Raw genomic sequence first — 22,611 nt, 5'->3', positions numbered from 1 at the left:
AGAGGAATGGAGAGAAAAATGAGGGGAGGAGGGAAGAAGAAAGCAATCCATAAGAGACTTTCAACAACAAAGAACAAACCAGGTTGATGGAGGTAGGTCGGGGGGTGGGGAATGGGCTGGAGGGGTGGTAGGCATGAAGGAAGCACATGTTGTGATGAGCACAGGGTGTTACATTTAAGTGATGAATCACTAAATTCTACTCCAGAAACTGATACTATACTGTATGTTAACGAATCTAAATAAAACTGGAAAACAGAAAGGAAGGAAGGAAGGAAGGAAGGAAGGAAGGAAGGAAGGAAGGAAGGAAGGAAGGAAGGAAGGAAGGAAGGAAAGAAAGAAAGAAAGAAAGAAAGAAAGAAAGAAAGAAAGAAAGAAAGAAAGAAAGAAAGAAAGAAAGAAAGAAATCACCAAGTTTCAATGCAAGCTAAAGCATTACTATATATTCTCCAGAAAACTCTGTCCAAATTAACATTAAAAACAACAGCTTATAGAATCAGAAAAGAGGTTACCCTTAGCATGGAATAGGGCAGTGTTGGGTCACATGCATAAAGGAATAAGAGACACACTTCTTGGGATGCCTGGGTGGCTAGCGGTTGAGCTAAGCCTTTGGCCCAGGGCGTGATTCCGGGATCTGGGATCAAGTTCCACATCAGGCTCCTTGCAGGGAAACTGCTCCTCTCTCAGCTTATGTCTCTGCCTCTCTCTGTGTGTCTCTCTCATGAATAAATAAAATCTTAAAAAAAAAAAAAGATGCACTTCTGGAAGGGTGGTATTACTCTGTTGATTTGGAGATAGTTACAAAGGTTCAATATATGACTATTAATCATATTGTAAATTTGTGTACAGTTTTCTGATATATAATTCAAAATCTGTTAAAGAAAAACTCACTCGGAATATTATTTGGCATTCACTAGTGATGAACAAATGGTAAACAAATAAATACCCTATCTACTCATACATATACTCAACATAAATACATCCAACTATTTACCCAAAGCCACAGCAGCATTATTCATAATCACCCTAAAATACCCATATGACCATCCAGGGAAGCATTATAATCAAAAAGTGGCACACTATATACTGATTATAAATGATCTATAACTACATGTAACCACATAGGTGGATCTCTCAAATATAATGTTAAATCCAAGAACCTAAAGACTGTATATGATGCATATATGTGATGCATGATTCCAGCTTTACAAAATAAGGTAAAACTGATCTATGTAGTAAGATGCTACTGTTCACCACAAGAGCTGGGGGGTGGGTGTTGAGAGATGGTCAGAACCAGAAGGCAGCATGAGACAGAGTGGAATCAGAGGTAGTGGTGATGTTCTGTTTCTCGATTAAGGCACTGGTGACGTAAGTATGTTCATTGTGTAGAAATTTCACTGAGCTTTGATCTTATGATGTAAGTACATTTTGTACATAGTCCATTCAAAATTTTCATCCCATAAACATATAAATTGAGACTTGGACACATCCTAGATGTCTAATCTTATCATTCTGCCAAAGTTAAGTCATAGAATCATTTCTGATATCTGATATTAATTCACCTAACAATAACTGAGTACCCATGGTAGGCTAAGTTCTACCACAGGTGTCAAGGAATATCGTTAACAGTCAAAGACATTACTTTAAGGTAGATTACACTCTAGTAGGAAGAGAAAAAACAACAAATGAAAAACAAAACAATAAAAAAAACTACGAGGTAGCACTCATGTACTCCAACAATACAACATACGAAGGGGTGGAGAGTAATTTTTAAATGACTTTAGACTGGTGGTAATAAAAAGCGTATCTAAAGAGGACACCTGGAAGCTGAGATGTGAATGGTAAGGACAGACATAGGAAGGTCTGAGGAAAAAAAAAAAAAAAGGCATTTCAGACAGAAAAGCACCAACCACAGCCTTCAGGTAGGAATGAGCCTGGCTCAATGGAGGAAAGATGACGAGTGTTGCTTTAGGTTTTATTTTTATTTTTATTTTTATTTTTGTTGTAGGTTTTAAATGGGAATTATATACTTTATTTTACTTTTCTAAACAGTTTCTTCACAATGTGAACAAATTTCCAAAGGGTGCTAAATCAGAAAGCAGACTGGTGAAGAAGCTCTTGCTTGGATTAAATGAACAGAATCATGATCTGGTTTGGACATGGGAAGGACAGAAGTTGCCCAAACACTGAATGTTTAAAGATCAAAGAAAGAATCTAGAGTGATTCATAGGTTATGAACCTGAACAAATACATGAATGGTGGTGCCATTTATCGAAGCAGGGCTGACTCCAGGAAGGGCGGCTTGGCAGGGTGTTGGGGTGGGAAGGGGATACAGGAATCATTTTCAAGTTTGAGATTATAATCAATATACTCTCTCCTCCAATCCACCACTGGTCTCAACTCAAGTGTCCCCTTGCCCTGGCCCTATACAATACAGAGATTGTACCACTCCTGTCTTCAAGAGGCACAGAGTTGGATGGTCTCCACCCATCAAATCACATGGTCCTGTCTGTTGCCCTATTTCAATCCTGACTCCTACTTAATTGTAAGATTCTACAGATCCACTATAGTGAACATAGTCTACCATAATCCTGGATTTTAACAGTTCCTGAGATCTGAATAGTTCTTCATGAGCCTCAAATTTAGGAAGGCCACAAACTGAAGATAAGGTCTTTCTAGCCTTCTGTTTCCTGAAAGCTACAGATCAATCAGAAAACTATGGCATATAAAACCAATTATCACAACAGATAAAGAACTATCTAGTAACACAAGTCAGGACATAAAACACATGAAAAACAGAAAACAAATTTCATTATAGGAAATCATTCTTGAAGAAATCACATTGTTAGTAAGATCTTAAACAATTTTTCACATTAATACTATCTCTGGTATTAATACTAGTAAAACTTACCATCAAAGAGCCTGTCAATAATGCTGTATCCAGCCCGAAGATCTGATAAAGAAAACTCATAAAATTTTGTCCAACCCTATGGAAACAAATTTACAAATATTACAGAACTATAAGCAATGTTCAAAGATATATATATACACACAGACATATCATTGCTCTTATAATCTTAAGAATGTTCAAAATATGCTAGAAAAATAAAAGGGCAACTCTTGAGAATTTTTAATAAAAACCATTAGCTCAAAGATAACAGTAATTTTTTAAAAGAAATTTGATTGCCAAAAGTCATGCCAAAGTCTTTTAATACTAGAATAGTTTTTAACATTTAAGTATGGTGGCAATTCAGTCATAGAACAAATTGGTAAATTTTTTAGTCTAAGTATGGTGTATACATTGGGATAGTTCCTATAATTTTGTCCTTCAGAATTGTGGTTTTTGTCCTCAGACATGAGAACAGAAATATTACAAAAAAATGTTTAAAGGCAAACAGCATTATTTTCTGTACATTTTACCCAGGAAGCATTCATATTGGAAATTATGAACTTAGTTAATAGCTACAATTCTTGTATAAAAAGTACATTCATAGGGGGATCCCTGGGTGGTGCAGCGGTTTAGCGCCTGCCTTTGGCCAAGGGCGCGATCCTGGAGACCCGGGATCGAATCCCACATCGGGCTCCCGGTACATGGAGCCTGCTTCTCCCTCTGCCTATGTCTCTGCCTCTCTCTCTCTCTCTCTCTCTCTGTGTGTGTGTGTGACTATCATAAATAAAAAAATAATAATAAAATAAATAAAATAAAAAAAATAAAAGTTTAAAAAAAAGTATATTCATAGAACTCTTCATTATATAAAAATTTTAAAAAAGTAATTTTGATGGTACTTCCATTAACTTTAATTAGTTCAAAGTAATAAGTAGAAACTAAAATCTATTTAGACTTTAATAGTATTTAGGAGCATCAACACAGATTTCATTCATTCATTAATCATTCAAAACATTTATTACACGATGTTACATGTAAACCTCTGGGCATAAGGAACCAAAACATAAATAACTCCCCCCTCAGGTTGCTGTCAGCCAAACGTGGGGGAGGGAAAAGCAAGGTGGGTATGACCCATCACTCCAACAGACTCGTGGCTCCAATGTGTTGGATGGAAGGGTATATACTCGGTATGTCCAACTATTACCTGAGCTAAGGGTTAGGGCAGGTGTCCTGATGGGGAGGGGAATAGAGCAGACAGGGAGTCAGGATGGTAAAACTCAAGACTTTCAGTGCCGCATGGTCATGGCAGGTGAGGACACCAAGATGAGAGGTGTGAAGAATGACTTCTGATGATGTCACTGATGGTCAAGTGGACGCTGAAAGAATGCAAGGCTGGGAAGATTCCGTGAGCTCCTGGAGGCTACTAAGTGCCTGTTACATACCAGGTGCTGTCCCGGTCCATGAGATCACAGCAACAAACAAGGGGGACAAAATCTGTGGTCCTGAGAAGCTTCAGTTCTAGTACTTGAATGCAGGATATGTGGGCTTTCGGTCATTTTTTTAAATTTTTTTTTACTGGAGTTCAATTTGCCAATATCTAGCATAACACCTAGTGCTCATCCCGCCAAGTGTCCTTCTCAGTGCCCATCACCCAGTCACCCCAACCCCCGGCCCACTTCCCCTTCCACTACCCCTTGTTGATTTCCCAGAGTTAGGTGTCTCTCATGTTTTGTCACCCTCACTGATATTTTCACTCATTTTTTCTCCTTTCCTTTTATTCCTTTTCACTAATGTTTATATTCCCCAAATGAATAAGACCATATAATGTTTGTCCTTTTCCGATTGACTTATTTCACTCAGCATAATACCCTCCAGGTCCATCCACGTCAAAGCAAGTGGTGGGTATTTGTTGTTTCTAATGGCTGAGTAAGATTCCATTGTATACACATTTTTAAAACAAACTGGGTAAGTCAAATAGTTGGAGGCAAAACCTAGCACTTAGGGAACCAGTCTGAGTTTGATATAAAAATTTGGGCATCACTAACATTTGGATAAAAATGTTTTTAATAATAGATATTGTAAAAATCATAAGAGATTTAAACTCCCCTCACTAAGTTTTAGCCCAGCTAAGAATTAAAGGGGTAAGGGGTATGTGCCTGTCCACAGTTGTTAAACTTCCTGGAATATTCCAAATAAATTTTCTATCAACTCAAAGTCTTATTAATATTTCTTATATCACTCTCTTAGACCTTATTTGTGAATGTAGATTTAAACACTTTTTCCAATACTTTAAAGATTAGTATTTATAAAACTCTGCAGTTAGAAGACTGCAGCCCCCAGTAACCACGAACAGCAATTCCAAGTGAGATTCTAGTTCTAAAATGGTAAGAACTGTGCTCTGAGGAGTATGTCAAGGCTGAAATATGAAGGACTTTAAAAATATTTTACAGCTTTTATTATAGAGTTTTTGTGTACATTTTGTGAAATGTATTATTATGCATTTCATGTTTTTAACTCTAGTATTATTTTTAAATGTTATCATATGTGTATTTTTATTGGGATATAGAATTACAATTGATTTTTATGTATCAGTGAACTTCTTAGCTTCATCTCATCATTTTAAGGGGTTTTTGTAAATTAACTTTTTCATATTAATAAAGTTTCTTTCCTTTTCCTAAAAAAATATGGCACAAAAAAATCAGAAGGTAGTATTTTTATTTGTGTCATATTTTCTAGGAGAAATACTGTTATAAATTGTGGAGGGCTTCTTCAGACAGCCCAGGCATCCTGCTCAGCCCACCTGGAAACCCAGGCATGGTGTGAAGCATTCCAATAAAGACGAAAGCAGGGTGCCAATGTGCTCACAGTCTAGTAAGAGCAACAGGATGACCAAGAATAGCAAATATCAAAGAGAAGGGATGTTACATGAAGTGCAGAATTAGAAGGACAGCACTCATGTGTAAAATAGGGGAAGTAATTCTGCAACCAAATACGGCACTGCAATGAAAAATGGCAAAAAAAAAAAATCTTTTTTACTGACTTCAAGAATGGAAACTCAACTGAACTGGTAGTGAGTGGATCTTTATTTCTAGAAGCTGGTGATTAAATGAGGAAAAGAAGTAAAATAAAACAGTTTCTGTAGTGCACATCCCTGTGACACGGTCTCTGCCAATTAATGGTATTTTATGTTTTGACTAGGTTTTCCTCCAATTTCATCATTTAAAAGAGAGCAAACTTAACATGTTTTTAAAACGTGACACTTTCAAGTATTTGTGTGTGTGTGAAAGTAAATTGCTCTAAAAAGAACATTTTGGGGATCCCTGGGTGGCGCAGCGGTTTAGCGCCTGCCTTTGGCCCAGGGCGCGATCCTGGAGACCCGGGATCGAATCCCACGTGGGGCTCCCAGTGTATGGAGCCTGCTTCTCCCTCTGCCTATGTCTCTGCCTCTCTCTCTCTCACTGTGTGCCTATCATAAATAAATAAAACAAACAAAAAAAATTTAAAAAAAAAAAGAACATTTTGGTAGTATTTACAAATTCCTTAAAATACAGCTATCTTTTGACCCAAACATTCCAACTTAGGAATTATAACCGTCAATAAATATGAAATGAGGCAAATGTAGGAATAACCACTGCAATATTTTCTATTAATAGCCAAGACTGATATGTCTATCCAACAAAACAAAACTGCTTAAAAGTCTATCGATATAATGAACACAAGTAATATTTAAAATTTAGCCATGAAATGGTTACTAAGATTTAAAAACCTCTGAAATGTGTTGGTTAATAAAGCAAACACAGAACTGTTATTGATAATGTGCTGCTATTGGAGTTAAAAAGAACATACGTCAGTATATAAATACATAAAATATGCTTGTTTACATATGCCCTGTTTCTGAAGGACAACCAGCAGTGCTGAGCAGTGGCTGTCCTGGGAACAGAAGTGCTTTTAGAGAGCGAGGATGGGAGGAGACTAAATTTTAGTTGCAAATCTTCTTGTAACTTTTTAATTTATATTATGTGCATGTATCCCTTAATAAAAAAAAATCAAATTTCATTTAAAAAATAATTGCTTTTTCCATCAAGGTCTACGACCATCAGTGTTGCTCATGAACCCGTCAGGATTACTACTGCGGACACAGGCTTGGGTCTCTGGAGTGTGACTTGCTCAACAAGCTCACTGCCATCAGAAGGCCCTGGCTTCCATGGTCAAGTAAGCAGTAGCACACCCTCCCTGTAAGTGTCATTTGCAAGGATATAAAACCTCATCACAACTTCACGCATCTGGCAAATCTTTTTGGGAAGGATGTGCAAGGCATTTGTGAATATACACTATTCCACCCAATCCTCAGGACAAAGGTACATGTGAGGAGTTGGCCCACTCTGTGGGGAGGTCACAGGGCTAGGAAATTTTAAGTCAGAACTCGGTACAAGTCTCTAACTCCACAGCTGCATTCCAATGTTGACAGGTAAGTGAAACAGGCTAAACCCGGGGCAGGTGGAGAGCACAGGCTGAGGAGAACACAGCAGTAAGGCAATGCTGAAAAAAAGATGGGAAGAATGAAATCTAGAAATGACACAATGTATGACTCAGGCATTTGGCAAGAAGAACAGAATAAGGGGGCCCACTAGGACTGCATGGCAAGGGGAGGATGTGGTGACAAAGTGTTGAATGAATTCAATGACCATGAAGATGTGCGGCTTGATGGGGTCTGGAGGGAGGCTGAAGACTGGCCAGTCTTTCCTTCTGGACACCACAGCAATAAGCGTGCCCATTTCCTTGCAAGCACAACAGAAAGCCATCTATCTGATGGGCTGTGTGCAGAGTACGGAAATAATCCAACCTACACATTAGAAAAACAATTCTGGCTGCTACATGGATGGAGCAAAAAGAGTAGGAAGGTGACCTTGGAAAGCAGTATAGGTAAAAGGTGAGGAGGCTCAGAAAAACTCGTGAAGAGAAAGGCACAGATCTCGAGTGTATTTTGCAAGAAGAATGAACAGGACTCAGAAATGCACTGGGGAGGGGGGCTGAGAAAAAAGTCATATCCACAATTCCTAGGTTTCCAACTTGAGGAAATAAATGGGGATCAATGCCCTTTATCAGGAGGGGTACCCGATAAAAAAAAAGCAATGGGGAACTCGGTCTTGAACTCCTCATCAACCACAGGAATCAGAGGATTATGATGCTTCACGCATCATCCCGAACAATGTAACTCAGAGACATGTGAACTATGGCACTATCCACAGTCTAGAAGATGAACAGCAAGGACAGAATTAGAGATACGAAGTTATGAGTCATGAGCCAAATGAGAAGTAATCCTAGCCATTTACACTAAGTTGTAGAAACACTCTAATACAGAAATACACACAGCTTACGACACAGCCAAGATGTGTCCTAACTCACCTGTGGAATATAGTTTCTTCTCTCTTGACACGCAGCATGAAACCATGCAAAGTTAAAGAGGGCGTGAGCGCGATGTACATTATCTTTTTTGCTGATTTGCTCAGGAGTCCACGATTCATAAGTACGCATTAAATTCTTCTTCAAACCTGGAGGTGACTAAAGGCAAAAAATTGACATCATATTGTTTCAAATATTACAAATAAAATCAATATTTAACATACCTGAGGACATTTGAATAGAGAAAAATTTTCACTATTATCCAGTTTGACTTATTTTGACCTCAAAACATACATATCTAAAACTAGTTCTAAACTCCTGTTATCTAACAGTTCACACCAATTATAATTCAAAAATTTTCAAATTAAACAACTATAAAACCAACAGTATTCAAAATAACCAAGTATGTTTTATATGTTCACTGAGGTAGTTTACTGAAACTGAATCATCACTTACACAATGAATTTGACATTGATTGTCACGGGGCATGTGGTTTTACTTCCATAGACTAGTCTCCCTCTCCAGGTGCTGAGTTTCTATGAGGTCTTCTACATACTATTTACATACAATTAATATTCCTTACACATTAGTCCACTTGTGGTGAAGTGGTTATCAGCTGACATTGCAAGTCTCATAAACACAGAATCAAACCAGAAAATCAAAGTGTCTAATTAGCCTAAAATTCATTCAAAAAATTCTTACCCACATGCATAGAATCTGTTTATATTATTTAATTATCCAAAAGAAGAGGACAAATTCTGAATTCTTAGAAAAAGAGTAAATAAACCCATTTCTTGAAAAAAAATTCTTCTGTTTTTTTTTAATCAAATGCATTTGTGTATTAATAATTGGTCCCTTTAGAATTCTACTAAGGATGGAACTCCTGGGTCTCTTAGTATTAGTTAAACATCTGCCTTTGGCTCAGGTCATGATCTCAGGGTCCTGAGGTTGAACCTCACGTCAGGTTTCCTACTCAGCAGAGAGTCTGTGTCTCCCTCTCCCTCTGCCCCTCCTCCATGCTTGTGCCCTCTCTTTCTCTCAAATAAATAAATTCTTTGGAAAAAAAATCTTTAAAAAAATTCTTCTAAGCTTAAAAATATTCATGTGCATTTGTCTGCCAAATTGATTTTCACTAGCTAGTAAGAAAAGTATAATTCTTCCTCTAAAATAGTTTCTTACACAAAAAGCACAAATAATTCAAGTCAGAACTTTAAGGAAGCCTGCTATAAGGAAGTCATTCCCTTTGTAATCCTTTGCATTCTGTTTTTTCTCAAATAAAAAGACTTAAGATTAGAAGAAAAACTACCACTGATTTACTAAATACATATCCAAACTTATACTTCTCAAAATGAAAATGTTTTATGTTTATAAAATATTTATAAAAATTATCATAGAATAGGCCAATTTCCTGAGCACTATTCAATAAAACATGAAATTAATAGGAAACTGACCAGCCACTTGGAGTTTAAGGCACTAAAGATAACACAAAATGAATAAATCATATACAATTACAGAGAAAGTCATAGACAAAGAACATTTGAATAATAACAAGATGAAGACACTACTGTGTCAAACTATGGGATAAGGCCAAGCATGTACTCAGTTGCAAATTCACAGACATAATAATAATTTCAGTCTTATTTCAAGTAAATATGAACCAACTAAGAATTCAACAAAAGAAGTCAGGAAGTACAAAAATAAATACAAATCTAAGGAAAACAAGAAAATAAAGGATAAAGCAGGAAAGTCAGTGAAAAGAATTACTAGATAAAAGTAAATGATGATATTGGTTATTTGAAGTAAATTTTTAAAGTCAACTAATCAAAAAAAGTAACAAAATAGAGATTTAACAGCCTTTAAGTTACTAAATAAATGCATGTGGGTACATATATGTACATATATAGTAATAATTTTAAATATAATTAACTGCATTTTCAAATAGTTGAATATCTACATGTATTTAAGAAATAGGAAAAAGTCACCAATTTAGACTAAACAAAATTTCCATAAAAAGGTAATCAAACTACCTCGTGAAAAAAAAAAAAAACCTGGAAAAGACTGCACATAGGGTTAAAATGTTGAAGGAACAGGTCTCCTGATAAATATTAACTCCTTGTGTATTGGAATATTCACTGTGTACTTCGTATATGCAGGTATTACATGGTATGTACTCAAGGGAAGAACCACCCCCTACCCAGTGGCTCCTCCATCCAGTTCTAGAATGTATGTCAAAGAGTGCACTGGGAGAGGGCTGAGAAGATACTGAAAATGTTCCTTCTTACTAAATAGTGCCATGACTTTGAATTAACATATTTCCAAATATTAAACCAATGTTACCTTCCTTGGATTAATACTATTGTTTTTCTTTCTTAGAGGAGATTAACACCATCAGATAAAAATTAAGAAATACCAACCTAAAGCAGCAGGTAGTCATAAACACTACCAAAATATTTGTCTTCAGCCCAAAGATTATAAAAAACAAATTTCTATGAACAGGAAAAAATAAGCAGAACCTCTTTTACCAGTTTTAAAAAGTTTTAATCCAGTTTATTATTTATGACTTTGGCCAGTTACATAATAACACTGCCAACACAGAGAGCCTTGGATACATCAGGTTTGGACACTATGTGTCAGAAGAATGATGGATGGGAAAAAGAAAACCACTGAAAATCTGACTTAGCTGTGCCAGAAAACAAGTCAGAACACCAGATACCCATCTGCAAAGAAGAAAGCTGAACCCTTAACACCATATGTAAAAATGAACTCACAACACCCGAAAGACCTAAATGTACAGCTTACTGTTGTAAGACCAGAAGTAGGCAGAGGAGACTCCATGAGATCAGCTTTGGCCATGATTCTTTGGAGAGGAACCAGAGCACAGGCAACAGAGGCAATGAACAGACAATGGAACTCCATGAGACCTGACCTGATGTCTGTGCAATAAAGCAGATGACACACCCAGTGAAGAGGAGGACCCTGTTAGTTAACTATCCATCTCACGAGGAACCTCTCCAATGCAACAGAAAGCCAATAAAAAAATGGGCAAAGGACTTAAGAGACCTTTCTCTAAGTAAAATAGCAAATGGGCAAGAAGCAGAAAATTTCCAATATCACTAATGACTGAGAAAATGCAAATCAAACCTAGGGCAAGCTATCCCCATGCACCGTTAAGATGGTTAATATAAACACACATATGCTGAAATAACAAGTGTTGGTGGGAACTAAAATGCAGCACTGCGGGCAGCCCCGGTGGCACAGTGGTTTAGCGCTGCCTGCAGCAGGGGGTTTGATCCTAGGGACCCTGGATCGAGTCCCACGTTGGGCTCCCTCTCTCTGCCCCTCTCTCTCTGTGTCTCTATGAATAAATAAATAAAATCTTTAAAAAAAAATGCAGCACTGCAATGATAAACATTATGCAGGTTCCTCAAAAAACTAAAAAATATTATTACCTTCTGATCCAGCAATTCCAACTGGGTATATGCCCCCAGCCCCCCCCCCAAAAAAAAAACTGAAAACAAGATCTGAAAGAGCTATTTGCCCACTCACGTTCACTGCAGCATTATTCACAACAGTCAAGAGGTAGAAGCCCTACGTGTCCATGAATCAATGAATGGATAAAGGAAACACAGTATGTGCAAACACAACAGGATGTTATCAACACTCGAAAGAGAGGGAAATCCTGTCCCACGCTGACATAGATGAACCTTGATGACATTATCATGAATAAAAGAAGCCATCCCCCAAAGACAAACACATACTCCTCTACATAGAGGAGTCTCTCAGGTAGCCAAACTCCCAGAACACAACAGTACAATGGTGACTGCCAGGTGGGGGACAGGGCAACAGGGAGTTGCTCCTCAATGGATAGAATCTGTCTTCCAAGATGAGAAAGTTCTGGCAATGTGCTGCACAACAAAGTATATATGAACACTACCAAACAGCATAAATAAAAATGGTTAAAATACTAAATTTTATGTGTCTCTTACTGATATCAACGCCAAAAAAGGAAATAAAATTTAAAAGAAAAATGTAGGGCAGCCCAGGTGGCTCAGTGGTTTAGCGCCACCTGCAGCCCGGGGCCTGATCCTGGGGTCCCGGGATCGAGTCCCACGTCGGACTCACTGCATGGAGCCTGCTTCTCCTTCTGCCTGTGTCTCTGCCTCTCTCTCTCTCTGTCTCTCATGAATAAATAAAATCTTTTAAAAAATAAAATAAATAAAAAATAAAAGGAAAATGTAAATGTTTTTATAAATATCTTATGCTTTTTTTTAAAGATTTTTTTATTTATTAATGATAGAGAGAGAGAGAGAAAGAGAGAGAGAGAAAGAGAGAGAGAGAGAGGCGAGACACAGGAGGAGGGAGAAGCAGGCTCCATGCCGGGAGCCCGACGCGGGACTCGATCCCGGGACTCCAGGATCGCACCCTGGGCCAAAGGCAGGCGCCAAACCGCTGAGCCACCCAGGGATCCCCTCATCTTATGCTCTTATTTATGAGCATACTCATCAAAATGAAAAGGTTTCGATGACTTACTACTTCATCGAAATGAAAAGGGTTTTTTTTAGTAGAGTTGACACACAACATGACAGTAGTGTCAGGTACACACCACAGTGATGCTGTGCTCCCCACAAGTGGAGCTGCCATCCGCCCCCACCACACAGCACCATTATCACCACGGACTCCATGCCCTGAGCCGTGCCTCCCATGTGCCACTCCCATCCTCTAGGACACCATCAGCCTGGTCTCTGTTTATAGGTCTGATTCTGCTTTTTGTTTGTATATTCATTTATTATATTCCACTTATAAAGGAGATCACATGTTTGTCTCTCTCAGTTTAGCTTATCTCACTTGGCACAGCACCTTGTAGGTCCATCCATGTTATCGCAAATGGCAAGATCTCATCTTCTTTTATGGCTGAGCAATGAGCTCCCATATATGTGCACCACATTCTTGTTCATTCACTTACTGATGGACACTAGCTTGCTTCTGTATTTTGGGTGTTGTAAATCATGCTGCTATAAACAAAGGGCTGCATGTATGTTTTTGAATTACTGTTTTTGTGTCCTTTGGGTAAATACCCAGTCATGGAATTACTGGATCACACAGTAGCTCTATTTTTAATTTCTGAGGAACTCCACACTGTCCCCATACCGTCCCACAGTGACATACCTAGCAGCAGTGCATGAGACGTTCCCTCAACGCATTCACCAACACTCGCTGTTTCCTGAATTGTTAATTGTGGTCTTTCTGACAGGTGTGAGGTGGTATCTCGTATGGTTTTGATTTACATTTCCCTGATGTTGAGTGATGATGAGCATCTGTTTATGTGCCTGTTGGTCATATGGATGTTCTCTCTAGACAATGTCTGTCCAGGTCCTCCACCCACGCATTAATTGAACTGAATGTTTTAAAGGAAAGGTTGGTGTGTTTTGTATGAAATGATAGTTCTTTCCAGAGTTTAGGAGGCACGTGGAGACTAGCGCACTATGCGCCAAGTGACTCGGGGTGTAAGTTTCCTTACCTCATAGGTTATCTTCAGACTCGACTGTAGTAAAATAGGAGTGAAGTGGGGATGGACCTCCGCGGTGAGCCACAGACGAAAGGTATCTTTAGGTTGAAGAGTGTTCAATTCCTTGTGTACAAATCAGCAACAATAAAAATATACTTAAATACATGCACTAATTTACATTTTATAAATACATTAGTAATAAGTAAAATTTCTTTCTAAAATCTTTCTGTGACATTCCCATATATTTCATTCTGCTGCTTATTTACTCTGTGACCTTGGGTTCTAGGACTTAGACCAACTCTAAGCAAGGGCAGTAATAGCACATACCTCACAGCACCATGTAAAGTGCTAACAGTGCCCGATACACAGTACGTACAAGATAAGTGCTAGCAGTAATTGAGATGCCTCAACTAGCAACCACCTGTGGGACTCTGAGTCCTCGCTGCTTTGGTTCAGGCTTCCACAGAGTTCTACAATGACATCAATTCCTTTATTGGCAATTTTTGTTGTATCCTACTGCCTACAATATAAATTCAAAACTTCACCATACAAATTCCTTTGCCCAAGCTGTGTGCTTTGGTCACTTACTCAAATTTTTATGTCTGTTTCTTTATACATACTATTCTACCTGTTAATAATCTCTTTGGAACCTGACAAATTTTTACTCATTTGTCAATTTAAATATGTCTTAGGAGGATATCTTCTCCAACTCTTCACTACCACAGTCCCAGGCAGAATTCATCACTGAGGGTATTTTGTAAAGTGAAATTCTCTCCTACAGTGTTTACAATGCTACACTATAGTCACTATAGTTATTAATGTGGCCTGTCTGTTCTAAACCAAGTTCTTCCCAATGGAGCAGGCACAAATTTTGTATGCAACCTGCACTTAGGGCAACTGCTGGCTTTTTTCTGTACTAAACACGTGCTTGTAAAATAAAGGAATGAATGACAAAAAAATTGTCAAGAGTTCTAAAAGAACAAGGTCTAAAAGTTACTTTAATAAATATAACCTATGTCTGATACTAACATTATTATAATACAAAATGCAGAGTGAAGGTAACAAAAAATGGAAAAGAACTGGCTTTTATAAAAACATTATGTTTGCTTAAAATTGTAAATTCTATCATCTACTATTATACCACATAATAATGGACCATACTATGCTATTTATACCACATTTATCTGAATCTACCTTTTCCAGAACTGGCAGCCAAGACACCACTAAATGTAAGTTTTTCAAACATAGCCAGTCCCCATTGCGGGCACATTCTTTTAGCATCTGAATCGCTAAATCAGCTTGACCTTGACCCATAGCAACCTGCAAAAACAAAATGAAAAACAATACTAAACAACAGACCTGATAATGTGTTACAGGGGAGATTCAAATGAACCTGTCATACATACTGAACTCAGTGATTCTGATGAGGGTTCTAAGTTTTTAATAAGAAATATCAGACTCTGCTGCCATTTCCAACAGCTCTCTTGTTTTTTTTTTTATCCTTCATCAATAGATTTCTAATACTTTTCTATTTATTAAAAATATGTTATCATTACAAGTTTGCAAGTTACAGAACAGTGTAAAGAATTATTGAATAGTTTTATTTTTGTTTCTCATTCCCCTATTTCCTGCAATTCTTATTACGCTCTCAAACATGAATGTTATATAAAAAAGTAAATTTTTTTAACTTAGTCTTGAATTCTTTGAGGGATTAAACATTAATACCAATACTTCCTTGAAATTTACTTCTGATTTTTCCAACACTGCACAATATCTGGTTCTCAAGCTACAGGTATAACTGTCAGTCCCTAGCCCTTCATCATCCAGTAAATCCCCACCCATGCATGGCAAGGACTCCAAGGACTCTGCACTCTGCCCACTGCTCCTCTAGGGACTGCTGAGAGGGCGGGGTGATGGACCAGGGGTTGGGTCAAGGGCCCAGAGGAGGTGCCAGGGTGAGGGGCGGGGTGAGTGCAAGGAGTGGGAAGAGGAGGGGCCAGAAGGGGCAGGGTGAGTGTGAGTGTGAGGGGCAGGGCGACAGAGGGGAAGGGCTCTGTGGTGCATCAGGCCTGGGGATGCTCAGGCACTGGCAGGTAGGTGCCCCTCCTGAAGCAGAACCTCCCTTCCTGCAGGTTCTGGGAGCTGGAAGGCCCTAGATGATGGACTGTGCTCAGGCTGCACTGTCATTCTGCAGGTCTGAGGCAGGGGGTCCCAGGTGACTACTGACCACGTCCACTCTAGCCACCTGTCGTGTTTGTAAAGGGTAGTGTATGTCATATTTGGACACCAGGACAGCCAGGTGTATGTATGCATGTACACAGTCTATAAACACTCTGGGAGGGACACCTGGGTGGCTCAGCGGTTGAGCGTCTGCCTTCAGCTCAGGGCATGATCCCAGAGTCCTGGGATCGAGTCCCACATCAGGCTCCCTGAAAGGAGCCTGCTTCTCTCTCTATGTCTCTGCCTCTCTCTCTCTCTGTCTCTCATGAATAAATAAATAAAATCTTAAAAAAAAAAAAAACAAAACACTCTGGGAGTCCTGGTTCAAATTCTTAATTGGGTACATGATCAAAACACTTTCAAGACTATGGTTATAGATTACCTCAAACACAGTGATTTCTGTCTCCATAATGAACACAAGACAGCATTTCCTGACTTTTTAGTTGACTTTTACAAGTATTGATTTTTTCAATTAGACTACAAAGTTCTTGAGAGTGGGAACCATGTCTAACGTGTTGCATACTAAAGAATGCAGTAAGAGTTAATAAATACTCATATATTATTTTTTTTAATTTTCAGGTCTAACCCCCAAAGAAGCAAATAGGATGGGTGAAACAAAGTGGCTGAATTGTTCTGATGCATTTTTTAGTTTGCCATTATTAAAATGCAAAATAAACCCCACATAAAACAAAAACAAAAACCATGTATAGTTATGTACAACACAATCAGAGAAAAGGGATAGTATTTTGCTCAAAGGAAATGACAGCTAGGGATCCCTGGGTGGCACAGCGGTTTGGCACCTGCCTTTGGCCCAGGGCGCGATCCTGGAGACCCGGGATCGAATCCCACGTCGGGCTCCTGGTGCATGGAGCCTGCTTCTCCCTCTGCCTGTGTCTCTGCCTCTCTGTCTCTCATTCTATGTGACTATCATAAATAAATAAAAATTAAAAAAAAAAAAAAAAAGGAAATGACAGCTAAAAATAGGCAACTCGGAATTTACCATAAAGTATCAATTATATGAAAAAAAAACCTTAGATTCATAAAACTTCATAAAAATAATTTATTATAAAAATAAAATATTTTGGGGCAACCCCGGTGGCTTAGCGGTTTAGCGCCGCCTTCAGCCAGCAGCATGATCCTGGAGACCCGGTACTGGGTCCCACGTCGGGCTCCCTGCATGGAGCCTGCTTCTCCCTCTGCCTGTGTCTCTGCATCTCTCTCTTTCTGTGTCTCTCATGAATAAATAAAAATCTTAAAATAAAAATATTTTTAAAAAGCATAACAGGAAAATGTCAAGTAGCCACCCATCCCCTCAGAAAGCTATACTACAACTTAAGTTAAAAATTAATTTTTTAATTTTAATCAAGAATCTATCAGCCCTACCATATACATTCAGGATAGCAACAAAACTTTAACCGAATTATGAATAATTATGTCCATTCTGTAAAGCTTTACTATATTCACCAATTTTGCAAGTTCAGTATACAAAACTTCAGAAGTTTAGTCAAACCTTCTGCGAATGCAAGTAGCTCTTTACCCCTGTTGCTAAGTCCCTGCTAACAGACAGAGCTGTGGCAGGGGACCTGGTCCAGAACACTCGCTGAGGACCACAGTTCCTGTCCACGTGGACACAGGACCCCATCTCCCTGCTTTCTCATTGCCTTCTATTCATGTTCTGCACAACATTTCTACTTCTTCACTTCCTTCTCAATCACTCCAATATCCTCAATGAAAGCAGTTTATTCAGTTGTCAAAAACTGATGGTAAATTAACACATTTTTAGACTGGCATGCAACCTCCATTGCACAAAGGAGGTGATCCAAACACACTAGAGCTCCTAAATTTACCTCAGAAAAAAATGAAGCTATACTACATAAGTTCTACCCACGAGTTTAGGTAGTTCAGCTTTTGCAGGTGAATAGTGCTGTCATTCACTGTAAAAGCATTCAAGTCAAATTTAAAAATTATTCTAAAAAGGTTAGCAAATATATCAGTTTCCTATTACTGCTATAACAAATTACTGCAATTTAGTGCCTTAAAGCCAAACAAATTTACTACTAGATTTCTGGAGATCAGAAGCCCCACCTACCATCAAGGATCTGACTTTACCACAAGACTGTGTCCTTTCTCTAGGAGAGAATCTCCCTCTTGCTTTTCTAGCATCTAGAAACCACCCACATCTCTTCACGCACCTGCAAAGCTAGCACCACAGCATTTCCCACCACTCTGACCATGGCTGCAGTACCACACCTGTGTCTCCACTAGCCCTCCCCAGCCTCCGTCTGCCTTGTAAGGACCTTGCAATTACACTGGGCCCACCTGACTCCAGATGAAGACAGGGAACAACAGGTGCAGAGTTCCTTCTGCCATGTCAGGTAACAAATCCATGGGTTCTGGGAAGCAGGACATGGGCACTTTGGGGGACATAGTATACTTGGCCTAGCACCACAAATCATCTGTCACACGAACAGAATCAAACAGGGCAGGAGGAGCAGGAACTGTAGCAGAAACAGCAGGGAATGGGCACTGACCTGGTGATAGCACTCTCCACTTCTCTCTGCGTTGGCCAGCTCCTGGAGCTCCTGAGAAGGATCGGCTCCTGGGGAGATGATTATCAAGATAGGCTCAATTTCCAGTGTCTCCTTGTAAAGCCGTTTGAGATTTAGAGGGAGCGGGGACAGGTCTTTCAGGCCTGGAAGACAGGTACAAACAACATGAGAACTACAAAGCAATGTGATTTGGACAAAGTCTGTTAAAACTAATTATATGATGTAGCAGAAAAAGCAGGTGAATGATAATCCCATACATGTTACAGTTTTCTCAGTACAATCACTCCCTTACTAGCAATAATTAACATCTCACTGAATGCTTATGTGAGGGCCAGGCTTTTTCCAAATGCTCTATGCCTATGATCTCAGCAAATGAGCACAATAGCAAGAGGGAGCACCCAACTGCCATGTCCAGCAGACCAATATACACACAAACAGCACCGTGCTCTCAATATGTGGTTTTCTGCTAGAAGACTGAACCCAACCCTCCATCTGTACTGCTTTTCATTCATTTCTGTGGCAACTGAGTGCCAACTCTGTGCTGTGCAACTGGAAGCCAGATTTCCATGTGATAGAGTGAATAGTTTCCCCATCATGATGCAGGGTGGTTATTTCTTACTCCATACATTCCAAAAAAAAAAAAAAGTGGTATAGAATGAAAAGAATGTTAGTTTGGACTCAGAAAGATGTAAGCTCTCAGGTTAGCCAAGTGACCCTATGCAAACCACTAAAACATGATGTGCCTCGGTTTCCTCAATTGTAAAACAGGCATAACACAACCCATAAGTCACGGAGCAAAACAGTACATAATAAAAACAGATTCATTTCTTCATCACCTACTCTAGGCCAGGCATTATACCACTCATTTATTTTACATCTAAGAAAACTAATAGTCAAAAGACTAAATGTCTTGCCAAAGCTCACCCAGCAGCTACCTGCTAACTGTATTCAACATAATTCACCTGTGTTTTCCAATCGGAGTTCATAACCACAAGGTCCTTATACAGACAAGGAATCATAATTTTGCTATTATGTTTGAATGTCTTCTACTAATATTTAAATGTTTCCATGACTAACGTATTTAGTAAAAGCCAAGCTAAAGAAGACCCACTTCAATAATCATCAAAACACACTTGTTTGAGCTGGACTAAAAAGAGGGTATGACACAAGAGTTCAAAAACAGATTACAGAATGTAATCTGTTACGGAGGTGAGAAAGGTGTCCCCATAGCCTCAAGCGTAGAATAAACAGACAATGCCGTACCTTACAAATTCTAAAATCACTGGAGAAAGACATTCTTAAGAATTTCTGTAGCCAGTGCTTTAAAAATACAAATTCCATGCCCTCAGGACCGGCCAAAGAAGGTCTTTCTCGAAAACCGAAAACCACGCCAGAGACAAATTTCACATTGAAAGGAGTTTGTAAGTACTTGTGGCAATGTCATTAGAAATGTTTCCGTTTAAAAAAAAAAAAATGTTTCCGTTCAGTCATTCATTCATGAACTCAATATTCAAGGCCAGTTACCGGTACTGTCTGATATTAGAATATGCATTAAAGTGTTAAAAAATGTGTCTGGCCTTTGACTCAGCAACTGAGGTATTTTTTTAAAGATTTAATTTATTTATTCATGAGAGACAGAGACAGAGAGAGGGGTAAAGACACAGGCAGAGGGAGAAGCAGGCTCCATGCAGGGAGCCCAACGTGGGCCTTGATCCCCGGTCTCCAGGATCACACCCTGGGCTGAAGGCAGTGCTAAACTGCTGAGCCACCCAGGCTGCCCAGCAACTGAGATTACAATAACTTAAGAATAACCCAGAATGTGAATGCAGAAACACTTTCGTCACAGCTCTTAGTGAGACACCTGGAGGACTGAGTACCTTCAGACAGCTGCACGAAAGGGCTGAAATCAGAGAAGTGCTGATTAAGCACTAGTTTACTGAAAAGCAGATTACTCAACAGAGGGCATGATTCTGTACTGTGACATATGCACATTCATGTGCCCAGAAGGACTAGAATAATGTGCATTAAAATGTCAACAATAATTATCTCAGGATGAAGGGATCCCAGGTGTTTCCTTTCTGTCTTCTCATCAAGCTCTACTTAGAGGTGTTACGTGAGAAGAACGTCAGATATGAAGATAGGTTCCTATAAAATAACTGACTGAAATGTGTGTGCACTCTTCTAGCTCTTCTAAAATAACTGACTGAAACATGTGTGCACTCTTCTAACATAAATTCAAATATTTCTTCTAAAGTTAAAATTCTACAGAAGATCAAAATATGGATTTTGATCCAAAACATTTTGGATTGGAGAAAATATCATGAAAAAGGTAAACCATTTATGGTAATATAAGTAATGCTCATCTTACTTGGAATTCCATATTAACCATTCTGCCCACAAAACTCCCAATAAAATAATCCAAGTGCATTTTAATTGAATGGATCTATACATATAATCATTTGTTTTATTAACCCAAGTACATTTGACTCATTATTTATCTCTAGAACTGTTAGGGTGAATCATCCAAAACTATTCAATGAAAATAAAGAGACACAGATGTTCACTGCATTGTGAATTATCACAGGATAAAACTACTGAAAAATCACTGGGATCTTAAATTTTGACCATGCAGCTTTTAAAGATTTTTTTTAATTTTTATTTATTTATGATAGTCACAGAGAGAGAGAGAGAGAGGCAGAGACATAGGCAGAGGGAGAAGCAGGCTCCATGCACCGGGAGCCCGACGTGGGACTCGATCCCGGGTCTCCAGGATCGCGCCCTGGGCCAAAGGCAGGCGCTAAACCGCTGCGCCACCCAGGGATCCCTTGACCATGCAGCTTTAAAATAAATCATTTCTTTCAAAAGGAAACAAAAAATGAGTCAAAGAAACAACTCAAACCTTTATTGCATTTTATTTTACTCAGATAAAATATTAAAATTTAAAAAAAGAAATAATTTGCAGTTAAAAAAAAGGATATTAATCTTGTACTTTTTAGGTACCTAAGTGAGTTAAGAAAGTAACAAATTAACATAAAACTATTACAGGTGGTTAAGTATTATCGATTCATTCTTCCTCACCCGGCCTATCCTCTCCAACAAAGAGACTGGCAAGCTCCAGTGTATGAAATTACACTTCCTTCATTAGCAAGAAAGGACAACTCTAAAATGTACCACAAACATCAATAAAAGGAAAACTGACAACCACTATCGAATCCAATGTACATCAACCAATCAAAAGGGAAGATACTCTTTAGAAATGGAATCATACTCAAGCCTAGAAAAAAAGACAAAGTCCCACATTTTGTGGTAGACCAAAGGCTCTGTTTGTAGATTCCCAACCCCCGTGCTTCTGTGAAAGCACTCTGCAGGCACAATTATAGTTCCGAACCGTAAAATAACATTCCCCTTGATTATCCTAGTAGCCAATGTAATCACTTGGATCCTTAAGTGCAGAAAAATTTCTCCAGCTAAAGTCAGAAAGGCAGAAGAGAGAAGCAGGATTGAGGAGGCAGAGGAGAGAGCATGGTCCTGCTGCCCATGACCATGGAGGAAGGGGAGAACCAAAAAACCCTAGTGGCCTCCAAATGCTGAGGACGACGCCAGCCACAGTGAGGGAAGGAGGACCTCAACCCTACAACAGCATGCAATTGAATACTGTGAGGAGCCTCGATGCATTTGAGGATACCTCCTTATGAGCCTCCCCTACAGGCCATGGAGCCAACACCTGGATTCAGCCTGTGGGACTCGAAGCAAGAGTCCAGGCCAACTCAGTAGGACCCTGAGAGAGGACACAGGTATCGTTCTCAGCTGCTCATTTGTGGTGGTTTGTTACAGAGGCAACAAAAAAAAAATGAATATGCATGTCCTTATGTCCTCTCCATTTCCTCTTGGACACAGACTTGATGAGACAGATGGAGCCAGGGAAATGAGGTGTCTGGGAAGGGCTGTGGGCATGGACCATGGACCAGAGGATGAGCTCTGAAGCAGGAAAGCCACAAGGTTCACATAGACTCTTGAATGGACAGCCCCCCGGGGCCGCTCTAGCACCT

General features: G+C 39.1%; 1 protein-coding gene across 3 annotated transcripts in view; it reads right to left on the bottom strand.

Annotated features, from left to right (window-relative positions):
• DYNC2H1 (dynein cytoplasmic 2 heavy chain 1) overlaps positions 1-22,611 on the bottom strand; it is a 341,276-nt gene that overhangs the window by 148,231 nt on the left and 170,434 nt on the right. For 2 of the 3 annotated variants that reach the window (XM_055305872.1, XM_055305873.1), the window contains 5 exons: positions 18,545-18,705; positions 14,988-15,113; positions 13,806-13,916; positions 8,291-8,446; positions 2,909-2,984 (listed from right to left, as the gene is read on the bottom strand). In XM_055305872.1, coding sequence (XP_055161847.1) covers positions 2,909-2,984; positions 8,291-8,446; positions 13,806-13,916; positions 14,988-15,113; positions 18,545-18,705 — 630 coding nt within the window. Of the gene's footprint in view, positions 1-2,908; positions 2,985-8,290; positions 8,447-13,805; positions 13,917-14,987; positions 15,114-18,544; positions 18,706-22,611 lie in introns of those variants that run through there. The other variant, XM_055305874.1, reaches the window with a different exon arrangement.

The sequence above is a fragment of the Nyctereutes procyonoides genome, unplaced genomic scaffold (genome assembly GCF_905146905.1).
Source record: "Nyctereutes procyonoides isolate TBG_1078 unplaced genomic scaffold, NYPRO_anot_genome, whole genome shotgun sequence".
Classification (NCBI taxonomy): domain Eukaryota; kingdom Metazoa; phylum Chordata; class Mammalia; order Carnivora; family Canidae; genus Nyctereutes; species Nyctereutes procyonoides.
This window is presented reverse-complemented; position numbering and strand designations above follow the sequence as displayed.